The sequence below is a fragment of the Eubalaena glacialis genome, chromosome 2 (assembly GCF_028564815.1).
Source record: "Eubalaena glacialis isolate mEubGla1 chromosome 2, mEubGla1.1.hap2.+ XY, whole genome shotgun sequence".
NCBI lineage: Eukaryota > Metazoa > Chordata > Mammalia > Artiodactyla > Balaenidae > Eubalaena > Eubalaena glacialis.
This window is the reverse complement of record NC_083717.1, coordinates 106811486-106826112: the sequence shown is the minus strand read 5'-3', so window position 1 is coordinate 106826112 and position 14627 is coordinate 106811486. Positions and strand designations below refer to the sequence as shown.

The following is a 14627-nucleotide window of genomic DNA, read 5'->3' as shown; positions in this document are numbered from 1 at the left end:
CATTAAAAAGTTAGCAATTCAAGAGGGAGGACACCAAACTCTGCACGCAAAACAAAAGAGAATGTTTTTAAAAAGAAAATTTCTAATCCACATTGTCAGTAAGGACTAACGTTAAATTGATAGAAAAAGTAGGTTGTCATTTTCTCCACTTAAGAGTACAAATTGGTGAAACTTTTCTGGAGGATAATTTACAAAAAAATTTAAGAATGTAAATTGTGTATCTCTTTGACCTGTGAATTCCACATCTAGAAATTAATCCCAATAATTGTACATATGTGAAATTATACAAACACACAGCATTTATAGCACATTGCCAATAATAGTAAAAATTAGAATCAACCTAAATGTGTAATAGGAGTTTGGTTGGATAAATTATGGTACAGCCCATACAATGAAATTCTATGCCACCATAAATAATAGGTATATCTATCATTATCAAGAAAGATGTCTGTAACATATTATCAAGTGAAAAAAAAAAAGACTATAAAACTTTATGTACAAGAGAAAACACACTTTATTACCCTGTCCCTCTAAAGAGAGGATTTACATGACTACCTGGTCCAAGAAGAAAAGTAGAGCTCCCGTTCATTAAAAGTCAGGCTGAAAAGTCTTATAACAAGTCCCAGTCCCCAATTCAGCCAGCTGCACTGCCACTATACATCAATATCTCAGACAATTGCCAAGAGTGGGAAATTTGTGCAAATGAATTTTATTCTCTTTTGAATAAAATTCTCTTGAATTTGAAAGATCATCTCTTCTTTACATACCAAAAATACAAAGCACAGTACAGGATATGAATAATAACACCCAACATATGATAAGAACATTTATAGATTCTCACAACTATCTCAAGATTCCAGAAAGTAAATAAAATGTTATGACTGACTCCTGGCAAATAAATAAGTCATCAGAAAACACAACAATAATTTGAAAGTGATTAAAAAGGAAAAATGATAAATACAAATGTAGAAGTCTCTACTTACGTTTTAAATATAAATGGGATGGAAAGTGATCAAACTGATCAGGTACAGAAGATTTTGAGGATGGACTCAAAAGATTTTCCTTGCTCTTCAAAAAGAAATCTACTGTGTCCAGCTGACGATTTTCTATTCCTGCCTGAGGTGAGAGAAAATCAGAAAAAAATTACAATAGGAAAAAAAATTGGGATACAGATTTTTTAAACTTTACAACTTAATGTACTAACACAAAGAGACACAGGCTATCTTTTTTTTTTTAAAGATTTTTATTTATTTATTTATTTTTGGCTGCGTCAGGTCTTTAGTTGCAGCACGCGGGATCTTCATTGAGGCATGCAGGATCTTTCATCGCGGCGCACAGGCTCTTCGTTGCAGCGCACAGGCTTCTCTCTAGTTGGGGCATGTGGGTTTTCTCTCTCTAGTTGTGGTGTGCAGGCTCCAGGGCGCGTGGGCTCTGTAGTTGTGGTGTGCGGGTTCCAGAGCACGTGGGCTCTGTAGTTTGTGGCATGCAGGCTCTCTAGTTGAGGCACGTGAGCTCAGTAGTTGTGGCGTGCGGGCTTAGTTGCCCCGCAGCATGTGGGATCTTAGTTCCCTGATCAGGGATCGAATCTGCGCCCTCTGCATTGGAAGGCAGGTTCCTTACCACTGGACCACCAGGGAAGTCCCCACAAGGCTATCTTTATCTTGCAAGAGTACCTGAGTTCTAGTGAGGATTCTGACAATGACCATGTGACTTGGGGCAAGTCTCTGTAACCTTTCTGAACATCAGTTCTGCTTTAGCTCTACCATTCTGTAATTCTAACACCATTCAAAGCTAGGTACTCAGGGATCACCCTCACAGTTATCGTCTATTTGAATTAAAATGTTAAAGCAGTACGATACAAAGTTAAACTGAAAAAGCAGGCTAAATACAGACTCCCATTTCTAAAGTAGGCATCTGAGGAAAGTTTTCTATAAAGAACACGTAAAAATCACAGATTTAAAAATATATATACAGTTGACCCTTGAACAACTCAGGAGTTAGGGACGCTGACCCTCCCGTGCAGTGGAAAACCCATGTATAACTCTACAGTCATCACTCTGAATCAGAGGTTCCACATCCATGTATTCAACCAACCTTGGATTGTGCAGTACTGTAGTACTCACTATTGAAAAAAGTCATCATACAAGCAGACCTGCGCAGCTCAAACCCATGTTGTTCACGGGTCAATTATGTGTGTGTGTTTATAAAATATACCTTTAAATGCTCAGTTGAACTGGAAAGAAAGAGAAAAATCCTCAGAGAGTACAAACAAATCTCTGATGGCCTAAATAAAGCAGGGGCTGAAAAACAGGGCCCACCAACCAAATTCAAGTCCTGTCTGTCTTTGTAAATGAAGTTTTATGGGAACATGGCCACATCCATTCATTTACCTATTGTCAATGGCTATAATGACATATCTGAGTGTTTGTAACAGAAATCTTCCTGGAAAGCCTAAAATATTTATTCTCTGGTCCTTGACAGAAAAACTTTCCCATGCCTAGCCTAAAGCACTGTGCCTAAGAATCACCTGGAGAGCTTGTTAAAATGTGGATTGCTGAGCCCTTTCCCCAGAGATTCTGATTCCCTAAGTCTGGGGTGGGGCCTGAAAATTTACATTTCTAATAAATCTGCAGGAGATGGTGATGCTGCTGGTCTGGGGACCACACTGAGAATCAACGGGCTGAAGTTCTGGGTGCTAGGCCAGGCAGGCCAGGTGAGAGGTACTGGTGAAAGTTATGTGTGAAGGAAGAAAAGAGAGGATAAACCTAGGGTCTATGCACAGTGACAATCTCCAAGAGAAGATGAACTAGAAAAATTACTCCACCAGAGGGAGACCATAAACAAACCATGCCTTTGCACTAGGTAGTGAACGGAAAAACTATATTATGTATGGTTAAATAAGAACATTATTGCTCTTAGGAGATATATGTTAAAGTACTTAGAATGAAAAGTTATTAAGTTTGCAACTTTCAAATAGTTCAGCAAAAATAAGAAGTACACATACAGTCAAAACAAATGTGGCAAAATGTTAACAGTCGGTAAATGGGAAAGAGGTAAATGGATGCTCATTTTACTATTTTTATAATTTTTCTATAAATTTGAAAATTTTCAAAATAACACATTTAAAAAAAATGACCAAATAGTAATTCTAGAAATAAAAAAAATAAAAATTGAAACTAGATACTTAGTGGATGTATTTAATACCAGATTAGATATAGCTGAAAAGAGAAGTAACGAGCTGAAAGAGTGATATAAAGGGGGGCTTCCCTGGTGGCGCAGTGGTTGACAGTCTGCCTGCCAATGCAGGGGACACGGGTTCGAGCCCTGGTCTGGGAAGATCCCACATGCCGCGGAGCAACTGGGCCCGTGAGCCACAACTACTGAGCCTGCGCGTCTGGAGCCTGTGCTCCGCAACAACAGAGGCCGCGATAGTGAGAGGCCCGCGCACCGCGATGAAAAGTGGCCCCTGCTCGCCGCAACTGGAGAAAGCCCTCGCACAGAAAACGAAGACCCAACACAGCAAAAATAAATAAATAAATAAATTTATAAAGAGTGATATAAAGGAATTATTCAAAGACATGAGTTAAGAGAGGTTAAGAGAAACTGAGGAAAGTATGAAAATTCTAACTACTTCTGATTGAAGTACCATTGTGACAACTGGAAAATGCACATTCAATTTTCACACACATGGAACATTTATGAAACTGAGTACTTACTAGGCTATACCTGAGTCTCAACAAATTCACTCGTTTGTATGTGGGGGGGAGACTAAGGCCAAAACAATGCTGTAATACCACATCATCCTAATTAAACTCACTACATGGACACACTATGTATAAAGACAGAGGCTTTACAGTCACACTGCCTGGGGTCAAACCCTGGTGCAACTGCTTAGTGTCCAAGTATATCTGTATTAGAATTCACAACCTCTCTGTGTTCCCTCACCTATAAAATGGAAATAATAAACAATATTTATCTATAGATAAGAAAATTAATGAGCTAGCATCTGACTATTAACATTAATATTTAGGAAAAATAACTATAGGAAATAACCTAAGAGTAAACACTATTCCTTCTGAATAACAGATTTATAAGAGACTAATTTTCTTTTTTCTCCCATTCTCAAATTTTCTACAATAAATATTTTGTAGTATATAAAGGTAAGTTTTTCAACAAATGGTGCTGGACTATTGAATATCCACATGCAAAAGAATGAGGCTGGGTCCCTTCCACTGACCGTACACAAAAATTAATCAAAATGCATCAAAGACCTAAACGTAAGAACTAAAACTATAAAACTCTTATAAGAGTAAATCTTCATGACCTCAGAATAGGCACTGGTTCCTTAGATATGACACCAAAAGCCCAAGTGACCAAAAAAACAAAAAAAAAAATCCAAAAAAACAAAAAAAAAGGTAAACTAACTTCATCAAAATTAAAAACTTTTGTGTTTCAAAGGACACCATCAAGAAGGTGAAAAGACAACCCATAAAACAGGAGAAAATATTTACAAATCATATATCTCATAAAGGTCTAGAATATAGAAAGAACTCTTAGAATTCAAAAAAAAAACAAATAACTCAATTACAAAATGAACAAAGGATTTAAGTAGACATTTCTCCAAAGAGACACACACATGGCCAATAAGCATTTGAAAACATGTTCAACACATTAGTCATTAGGAAATGCAAGTCAAAACCACAACAAGATACCACTTCACTTTGACCTCACAGCTAGTAGGATGGCTATGATAATAAAAAATTGGACAATAACAAGTTTTGGTGAGAATGGAGAGCTACAGGAACTCCCATACATTGCTGGTGGGAACGTAATATAGTGTAACCACTGTGAAACTGTGAAACTGTGAAAACAGTTTGGTGGTTCTTCAGAAAGTTAAATGACTTCATAATTCCACTGCCAGGTGGAAGAGAAATAAACACACATGACGACACAAAAACTAGTACACCACCTTTCATCGCAGGATAATTCTTAATAGCCAAAAAGGAAAAACCACCTAAATGTCCATCGACTGATGAATGGATAAAAAATATCTGCTTTATCCACATAATGGAATGTTATTCAGCCATAAAAACGAATGAAGTACTGACACATGCGACATGGATGAGCCTTGAAAACATGCCAAATGAAAGAAGCCAGTCATGAAAGGCCACATTTTTTATAATTCCATTTATATGAAATTGTCAGAATAGGCAAATCCAGAGACAGAAACGAGATTAAGTGTTTGGAAATTAGGGTTTGTGAGGAATTGGGAGTGACTGCTAATGGGTATGCTGTTTCTCTTTGGGGTGACGAAAATGTTCTGGAATTACACAGGATGGTTGTATAACTCTGAATATACTAAAACCCACTGAATTGTACATTAGATAGGTGAATTTTATGGTATGTGAATTATATCTCAATAAAGCTGCCACTAAAAAAACAGTCTGGTACATAACATTATTAACTTCCAGTTTTCGACCTTGCTGGGCTGTGTGGTACAGTAGAAAGTGCCCTGATTTTGATTCTAGACCCTGCCTTATTAGTATGGCTATGGGCCACTCACTCAACCCTTCTGAGCCTTACGTTTTTCATCTGTAAAATGAAATGAATAAAAACTACCCAACCCGTCGCATGTGGTTATTTTAGCACAATTTAGAGAATTCATAAAAAAGAGTGTTTGTGAACTATAAAATGCTACATAAATTCAGGTATGTCACTACCACAGCTGAATTAGAGGATTAGGGGCTATAGAGTAGGAATAAGAGATCACTCCTGCTCGAGCTTTCCATAGCTTGTTTCCACTTCATTTATTCTCATCAGCTTATTGTTGCCTCCAACTCTCGTAACTTTTTCTTTCTTAAATAGTGTTTATTATAATCTTTTATCTTTTAAAGCCAAAAAGGGTAAACTGCTAAGCAAAATTAGGGTAAAAAAACAGCCAAAACTAACCAAATGGATGGGTAGAGGCTACAGATCCTTTGCTGCTAGGTTAAATTAATCTCCGAAATTGTTAGTCAAATAAGGGTAGATGACAGAAAATAACCAAGCAAAGTTCTACAGACATTTAATTCTGTTACCTCTAGTGCATGTATGGGAATGGAGCACCTCCCCCAACCATTGAGATGGCAAAGAGAGTCCACAGTGCTGGCACTTCCATGGATCATTAGCCTATTTAAAAATTCCTCTTGAGTCAAACCAAACAAAATCAGAGAGAGTCCACCTTCTATAAGAAAAAAAGTTAGCTTTAATAAATTATTAGGAGTTAGGTTTTAGGATTATGACAGGAATTTCTAATTACTCAATACTTCAGCATTGTAATTACAAATAGATTTATTGGGTACTAGTAACTAATGACCTGAAGTAATAAATTCATCATGATTTTTCAAAGAATGTTATTTTTTAAAACAGTAACTGCAAGACAAATTCTCATAAGAACAATGCATCCTATGATATAACATTGAACCTCCCTTTTCTACGTTGTACTATATTGCACAATCAATACCTGGAACCTTTAACTATTTACCGAGATGTCACATTTCTGGTTTACTAAAATAAAACAATTAATAGCATGCTCCTGACACAAAGAAATACATGATTACCAAAACTGAGATACTGAAGAAGAAACACATGGTTAGTTCAATGAGAACACTCAGTAGCTTTATAGGAGGTTATGGCATAAATGCTGAATCAATGTATATCTGACACACCAAACCCAAATGCCTATGGGACCAAACAGGTGGGGAGAAGAAATGCAAGAAAACCTAACCTGAAAGAAACTAACCCATCTAAGAGCACTGAAATTTGGCTCCAATCCATAAATTACTATGAGGGATGAGGGGCAGTGTGGCAGATCTTTTAATTTTTCAGTAACAACTGAAATTCCAGATTTCGTGTGAAACCCTCTAATTTTACATGTTTATAATAAATAAAATATTTTTTAAAAAACCTAGGTAGTGTAGGCCAAACAAAATGAATCTGAGTTCATGCATGGCCCACGAGCTAACAGCTTGCAACCTTTGCCTGTACAGACTGAAGTCCCATGAACGACTCGCTGGGTTAAAACCAACCTTTCTTACTCTTAAACTCTTCCTGACTCAGTCCTAGCATTTAGCTGAGCAGAAATAACCTTAATTAAAAATCAAACACATGAGACAACATTACTGAGAGTAACACCAAATTTTCTCCATCAAAGCCTAGGCTTAGAGGAGTAGGCACCACCACCACCACCTGGGCAGCAGAAGTAAAATAGATAAGAGAGCACCTCTCAGCATGGATTTCAACCTGATACAAGACATTCTCACCTGTCAAAACAAGGCACAGTTGCTGGTCTCCACCACTGTCTACAGGAATACACTTCTTGCCCAGCGAAAAACACTGCATGCTCTGGGTCTCCAAATCCCACAGGACAATGGTACAGCCCGTCCTTTCAACTGCCCAAGTAAACAGCGCAGTGAAGCCTGTCACAGACATACATGTAAGCTCAAGGGGTTCCTCCTGTTCACTGATGTGTATTCTTTTCCATGATCTTCCTGAATCACTGGTCTTGGCAGGACCTTTCTGTGGAAAACTATACTGGCTGCACATTACATCCTGTGGAGTGAAGGCCCAGTTTGGCACACTGGTACTGTGGTTACCAGATTCAGCGGGCTCCAAATGCAAAATATCCTGGAACCACGGAGCACAACAGGTACCTTCCAGCTTGGAGTTCTTCATTGTTTCATTCAGTGATGACAGCTGGGCTTTCCAAGACCTGGAAGATAGGGCAGAACTTACATCTGTGACAGTGAAAGGCACAAAGTAAAGCACTAAACCAAGCAAAGATGCACTTAGGAAAATAAAAGTGTCTACCTCTGTAAAGACTTTTAGTGAAAAGGTACAGTATCAGCATGACAAAAAATGGAAATAATAAAGTAAATCCAAAAAGGAGGTTTCTGTACCGATCAACTTGGAAGGAAAACTTGGTCAGTTTCATGTTGTAGTCAGAATTAACAGGATCATCTTCATCTATCCCCTTAGGGCCTTCAATAGGAATGTCTTCTAGTGTTCTTTCACATAGTAGGTGTCCTGGGTATTGCCTATGTTTTAAAAACAATAGTCATGGTAAAAAAATGATGATCAAACAAAATCTGTGTTATTATTGCTCCTGTTTAAAATGGAAGGGCGGGGGAAGGGGGGAACTTCCCTGGTGGTCCAGTGGTTAAGAATCCACCTTCCAATGCAGGGGATGCGGGTTTGATCCCTGGTCAGGGAACTAAGATCCCACATACTGCGGGGCGACTAAGCCCGCACGCCACAACTAGAGAGCCTGCGTGCTGCAACTACAGAGCCCATGCGCTCTGGAGCCTGCGCACCACAACTACAGAGCCTATGTGCGCTGGAGCCTGTGCGCCACAACTAGAGAGAAGCCTGCACGCTGCAACTAAGGCCCAAACGCAGCCAAAAATGAAATAAATAAATATATATTAAAAAAAAAATGGAAGGAGGTATGGGGTGGAGGTGTTACAGAGTAGAAAGAGTATAGACAATAAGTTTCCTTTACCCAGACTCCTTACCTCCATTGCTTAAGGCAGATTGATAAAGTCAGCCTTAAAAATTTGACCCACTTGTAACTATGTGTGAAGATAGATGTCAACTAGATTGATTGTGGTGATCATTTCACAATATACATATATATATGTTGTGTATTTGAAACTAATATAATGTTTATGTCAATTAAAAAAAATTTGACCCTTAAGGAAAGTTAGCTTTATGTAGATAAAAGCATGGATTATCTGCTACATTGTAGATGTTGTGCTAAAAACTTTACCTAAACTAAGGTATTTGAGCCTTTCAACAACCCTATGAGGTAAATAGAAGCCAGTTTTGTAGATACAGAAAGTAAGGCTCAAACAGTGGAGCTGGATTTGAACCAGGTGAATGTGACCATAAGCCCAGGTTTTTAATCAGTCACCATACCGCCACCACAAATTAAGACTTAGGCTGAGACCTGGGGAATACATAAAAAAATTAAGACTTAGGCTGAGACCCGGGGAACACATAAAAGCTAGGAAAGCAAAGTATGAGTGCAGGTGTGGATGGAGAGTGTATGTGGAAAGAGGGCTGTCACATTGCAGAAGGACAAAGAAGGCTACAGTGGTTAAAGTATAGTGAATGAGAAGCAAGGTGGTGTGAGATGAGGCTGGAGAGCTTGGCAAGAGCCAGATGGGGTCAGGTTTTATGGGCTACTAAGGATTCTTAGCTTCTATCTTGGGGTCGGGGGCGGGGGGCGGGAAGAAGCTAAATAAGGGTTTTACGCAGAGAAGCCATATGATCAGACACAGAGGAGTAGCTGTGGGGAGAATGGGATGCATGTAGACCCCCTGAACACTTAAATTATTAACCCTTTCAACAATTTGAAGGTAACAGCTTGATATACATTTGTCAAGGAGATGATGTTAGAGAAGGCAGGGTGACAGTGAGAAAATATGATCCATGGAGAAGGTAGTTCCTGCACCAACAAAAGATACATACCCTGCCCCAGACGTTCATACCTGGCTATACTCTGATAAGACATGCATTGTAACACCACCACTCTGGCTACTCCGTAGACGATGGATTTGAGGGGGGAAGAACAGATATGGGGAGACCAATTACGAGGCTGGTAAGCTAGTTCAGGTAAGTGATGACAGCGGAATAGATCATAATGATGACAGAGGAGTTAAGACAAGTGGGCAGATTCAAGACACACTCAGGAGCTAGAATGGCTAGGACCTGGTGATTAGCTGGATGTGGATCTAATACTTAAAAGAGGCTAGAGATCTAGAAAAGAGAGGAAACAGAAAACGGTCCCTGAGAAGGAGGGAAGGAATGGGGTCCAGAGTACACACAGAAGGACTGGCCTTCATAGGAGGAGGGAATCCCTCCATTGTAACAGGATGCAAGATGGAGAAGACGAGTGCAGGAAAGTGGGTTTGCAATTTAATGTGAGAAACTGAAGGAGCTCCCATTAGATGGGTTCTACTTCCTTTATAAAGTTGGAGGTAAAGTCATCCAAGAACAGTTGGGGGTAAAGAGATGAATAAAGGTTTGAGGAAAATGGAGGTTTAAAACATTGTTGTAAAGAATGGACTCATGAAAAATCATTGTAAAATTTCCAGGCAACATGAGAGACCACAGAAGGCACTGAATGTGAACTTATAGTGGTATCAATTTTCCTCTGTGGTTTTCTCACAAGTGCTCAGTTTACTTGAGTGCAGGGAATGAGAAGACAGAATAAAAAAAAAAGATCAAGTGCTACCACAGGGCAGGAGCAAGAGTTTAGGGCTCATTCAAGAAAGTGACTGAAATGACAGGTCATAGAATCTGTGCTGTAAAGGGAGGGCAGTGAAGACAGAGGGGGCTCCTGTCTTCACTTGTGAAGTCAGCATATTAGAAATTCCAGTGAGGTCAGATGAGAGAAGTGGGGGTACTTGAGTAAGCAAGCTGTACAGTTTGGCAAGTTGTGCTCAGACTAGGATGTGTAGAAGAGGGATTTGGGGGAGGAGCCGTGTCATATAATGACAAAGCCCTGGGTATGACTATGGGAATGGACAGCTAAGGTAAACTGGAAGAAAAAGTCATTGACAGTGAATTGAATGAACAAACCATGAGGAGCTTACATGGAGCTTACAAACTCTGTAGGCAACACAAAAAAATTAGAGAAATAATACAAGAGTATACACAATTAAGTGCTAAACTGTAGTTCAAAGCAAAAGTGCTACAGAAGTTCAAAGGAGAGAAAAATTATAAAATGAGTAGAAATTTACAAGTGGAAGGGATTTTAGTAAGGAGTGACTTCATGAAAGAGGTGGATCTCAAAGCATGAATAGGACTTGATAAAATGAAAAGGGGTGGCTGACTTTCTGTATGGCAGGAAAGAACAACTAGGGTCAGGAGGCAGGAATGGTAAAAAACACTGTTAGATTTCAGAGTACACTCAGAAAATAAACATGCAGTCAACTTCCTCAAGAAATTATACTAGGGCTTCCCTGGTGGCGCAGTGGTTGAGAATCTGCCTGCCAATGCAAGGGACGAGGGTTCGAGCCCTGGTCTGGGAAGATCCCACATGCCGCGGAGCAACTCGGCCCGTGAGCCACAATTACTGAGCCTGCGCGTCTGGAGCCTGTGCTCGGTAACGAGAGGCCGCGAAGGTGAGAGGCCCGCGCACCGCGAGGAAGAGTGGCCCCCGCACCGCGATGAAGAGTGGCCCCCGCTTGCCACAACTAGAGAAAGCCCTCGCACAGAAACGAAGACCCAACACAGCCATACACACATACATACATACATACATAAAAAGAATGTAAGCAGACAAGAATAGCATTAAAAAAATAAATAAATAAATAAAAATTAAAAAAAGAAAAAGAAATTATACTAATTAAAGAGCACTCATGTAAATAATTAACAAATAGAGATCACTCATTTAGTTGGACAGGACAGATCCCTAAATTGACTATAGGGAACAGAACAGCAGCTCTTCACTGGCTGATGTTACAGTGGCTGAGTTCAATGAAATTTGTTCAAAGGAATGTGCCTGGTGCCCACTTCAGTGTTCTTCTCTTGGGGTGCTGCCAAAACATCCAGAGGAACAGAACCCTACACTCAAGGATCAGAGTAGCTGAGTGGGCTTTCCTTCCCCCCTCACCTGTCAAATTATTTTCCAAGGAAGTTGATTAGAAGGTAACTCTACACATACAGGATATATTTCAGTCAGTGAAAATGGCCTACTGATACACAAGCACACAGTCTGAAAATGTCATAATCATCCCTGCTCAAAGATTAAAAAAAAAAAAGTATTAAAAGGCCATTGAAAACAAATGAAAAAATCACAGTAGTAAGAAGTTCTGGCTGATATGTGAAGATGAAATTAACCCTTTTTTGTACTCCAAACAATGAGCAATAAACCCATCAAAGTACATTCCCAATTTCTCAAGGATATGTTTATTTCATTCATATTAAGTTAGGACCAAAAATCCTAATGGTTTGAAATGTCCCTTAATACTGAAAGTCATAAATGTGGATTACCCTACTTGCAAGTTTCAATAAACAGGGTGCTGTGTGTGTGTGTGTGTATGCATACACACATATTCCTTTCAAACATTATAAAATTGGAAGCAATTAGAATTTCTAAATCAAAAAGCTACACAAAGAAATACTCAATTTTCACTAATATATTTAGGAAGTGTGTGGGCCCTCCAAGGGAAACACCTGAGGAAATCCTAAAATGGAGAAAGCACAGTTAATACATCTTGTCAAAGTCCTTAAGTGAAAAGTGATCCCCTAGGCAGTCAGGACCCTAACCCACATAACATACAATTCTAACACAGGGTAAATCCCATTTTTCTTCTACTCTAATGTTGAGAAGAAGTGAGTAGATAATGTATAATAGCTAAGGGCTTTTAAAATTGTGCTTGGTTACTTTTTACGTATGATGATATAAGCCATATATAATAATAAATATAAATCAAAATCAAACTTGGATATGTATCCAGAAATAAAAAGGTAGCCAGTGGTCACTTGTACATATTTTTATATAGTAACAAGCTCATTAGGTAGTAGCTAGAACGTGATCAAGCAAATAGAGGAAGAAAACTGGTTAAAAGAAAAAAAAAGAAGCTAACAAGTACATTTTTAACCTCTTATGGCTCTAATTATTTACCTGAAATCAGAGAAGGAAGTAATCTACATACCTGAAATACAAATTTAAGTTAAGAGCAATTGCAGTGTTGGAGGAGCTGACAATCACTACAACATCTAGGTCTTGAGACACTTTCAATGAAGTAAAGGAAGAACTCTTGGCTGGCTCTTGTTGCTGCTCATTATACATATCTTCTTGAGGAAGTGCTAAATCCACATGAGCTACATGTCTACCATCCACAGTGTCAAAAATGTCTTCGAGTTAGAGTTAAAGAAAATGTCAGTCTTAAGTATGCCTAACCATTTAAAACACAGGACGAAATAGAGTTATAGACTTCACTGCTCCAACCTTGTAGGAATAATAATAGAAGGAAGACGGACACTAAAAATCCCATCATATTAACCAGGTGACTATGAAGTTGGGGACCCATAAACAACCTGATAGAGAGTTCACTCAACAATACTTGCTGAATCTCCACTCTGTGCCAGGCCCTGAAAAAACAATATCTTCCACTAGTGTTCTACAACAGTGCTGTCCAAAAGAAACAATGCGAGGCACATTTGTCACTGTAAATTTTCTAGCAGCCTTATTAAAAAAGTAAAAAGAAACCAGTGAACCTAATTTTAAGAATATATTTCATTTAACCTAGTATATCCAAAATATTATCTCTGTATGTAATCAATACAAAAAAATTGAGATATTTTACATCTTTTTTCACCTAAGTGTTCAAACCTAGTTATTTTATACTTATAGCACATCTCAATTTGGACAATTAAATTTTCATTGGAAATATCTGGTCTGTATTTAGACTTCAAAAATTTATATTTAAGAACTTGGAACAGCCAGAGTTGTTTCAAACATACTCAAAAGTTCTCCAATAACTGAATCAAGTATCAGACTTTAAATCTAAAGTAATTAAATACAATTAAGAATTCAGTTCCTCAGTCACACTAGCCAAAAAATTTCAAGTGTTCAACAGCCACATATGCTTACTGCCTACCACATCGGACAGCTCAGTTCTGTAACCTGGCAGCAAAAATGAAGTTAATCCAATATTCTATAACATTTTTTACAAAATAAATTTTAACACAGGCTATGATACATGTAAAATAGAAAAATTACTCCTTTAATGCAGAAATGAAAGTTCCAAAAACACATAACGGGTCGTTCTTCAAATAATCTTCAAAATAATTTTGCTGGTGACCTATGAATCTGCTAAAGACAAAAAATCTGTGATAGTTTTCCAACAACAAATTTCAAACAGTTATACAAACCATCTGATTCCCTAATATGATGGAATCATCATCAGAGATGATAAGAGATAGGTTATAATCATACATGAAAATGTGTGTATCATATCATAAGCAGTCATCTAAATCTCTCCTGGAACAAGCACAAAGTAGATATTTAATAAGTATATTTTAAATAAATGGGTAATGCAGAACATATACAATTTAAAAACAACATAAATAAGTTGGCCAACATGATTGATTTATAAACTGAAAAATATTTGAATGGAATATAAAGCAATGTAGTTGAGTATTTTAAGTTCATGAAGATCTTTTTCCCTGAAAGTTTTACTGAAAAATTAATCTTTCTACCTACAGCCCAGTACCTAAAACTAAAAGCCTATAAAAAGGCTCATTTTTCTACGTATTCTCCTCCCCCACACATCAACATCTTTACCAACAAGGATACAGATCCAGCCTAAACGACTCAAAACAAAAAGAATTCCTCTGCAGAGCTGTGTGTCAATAATCCTGTCCACTGCCTGTGCAGGCAAGGATAATGTGAAACAGTTGAGTACCCTAATCTCAGCATCTCTTTCAGGAAATATAATGTGCAGGACGATATATTCATTGATGAACAATAATGATGTGTTACTGTGAAATGACAGAATTCTCAAAGATAATAAGGAAATACCTATAAAACAAAAGGATATTATGTCAAACTCGCTGGTCACAATTTTACAACT

At 38.2% G+C, this 14627-nt stretch overlaps 1 protein-coding gene across 2 annotated transcripts in view; it reads right to left on the bottom strand.

Moving 5' to 3' along the window:
* Positions 1-14627, bottom strand: part of SPG11 (SPG11 vesicle trafficking associated, spatacsin) — a 76637-nt gene that overhangs the window by 58393 nt on the left and 3617 nt on the right. For both annotated transcript variants that reach the window (XM_061180354.1, XM_061180355.1), the window contains exons 3-8: positions 14351-14575; positions 12705-12906; positions 7938-8075; positions 7302-7750; positions 6078-6223; positions 984-1116 (exon numbers count right to left, since the gene is read on the bottom strand). In XM_061180354.1, coding sequence (XP_061036337.1) covers positions 984-1116; positions 6078-6223; positions 7302-7750; positions 7938-8075; positions 12705-12906; positions 14351-14575 — 1293 coding nt within the window. The remainder of the gene's footprint in view (positions 1-983; positions 1117-6077; positions 6224-7301; positions 7751-7937; positions 8076-12704; positions 12907-14350; positions 14576-14627) is intronic.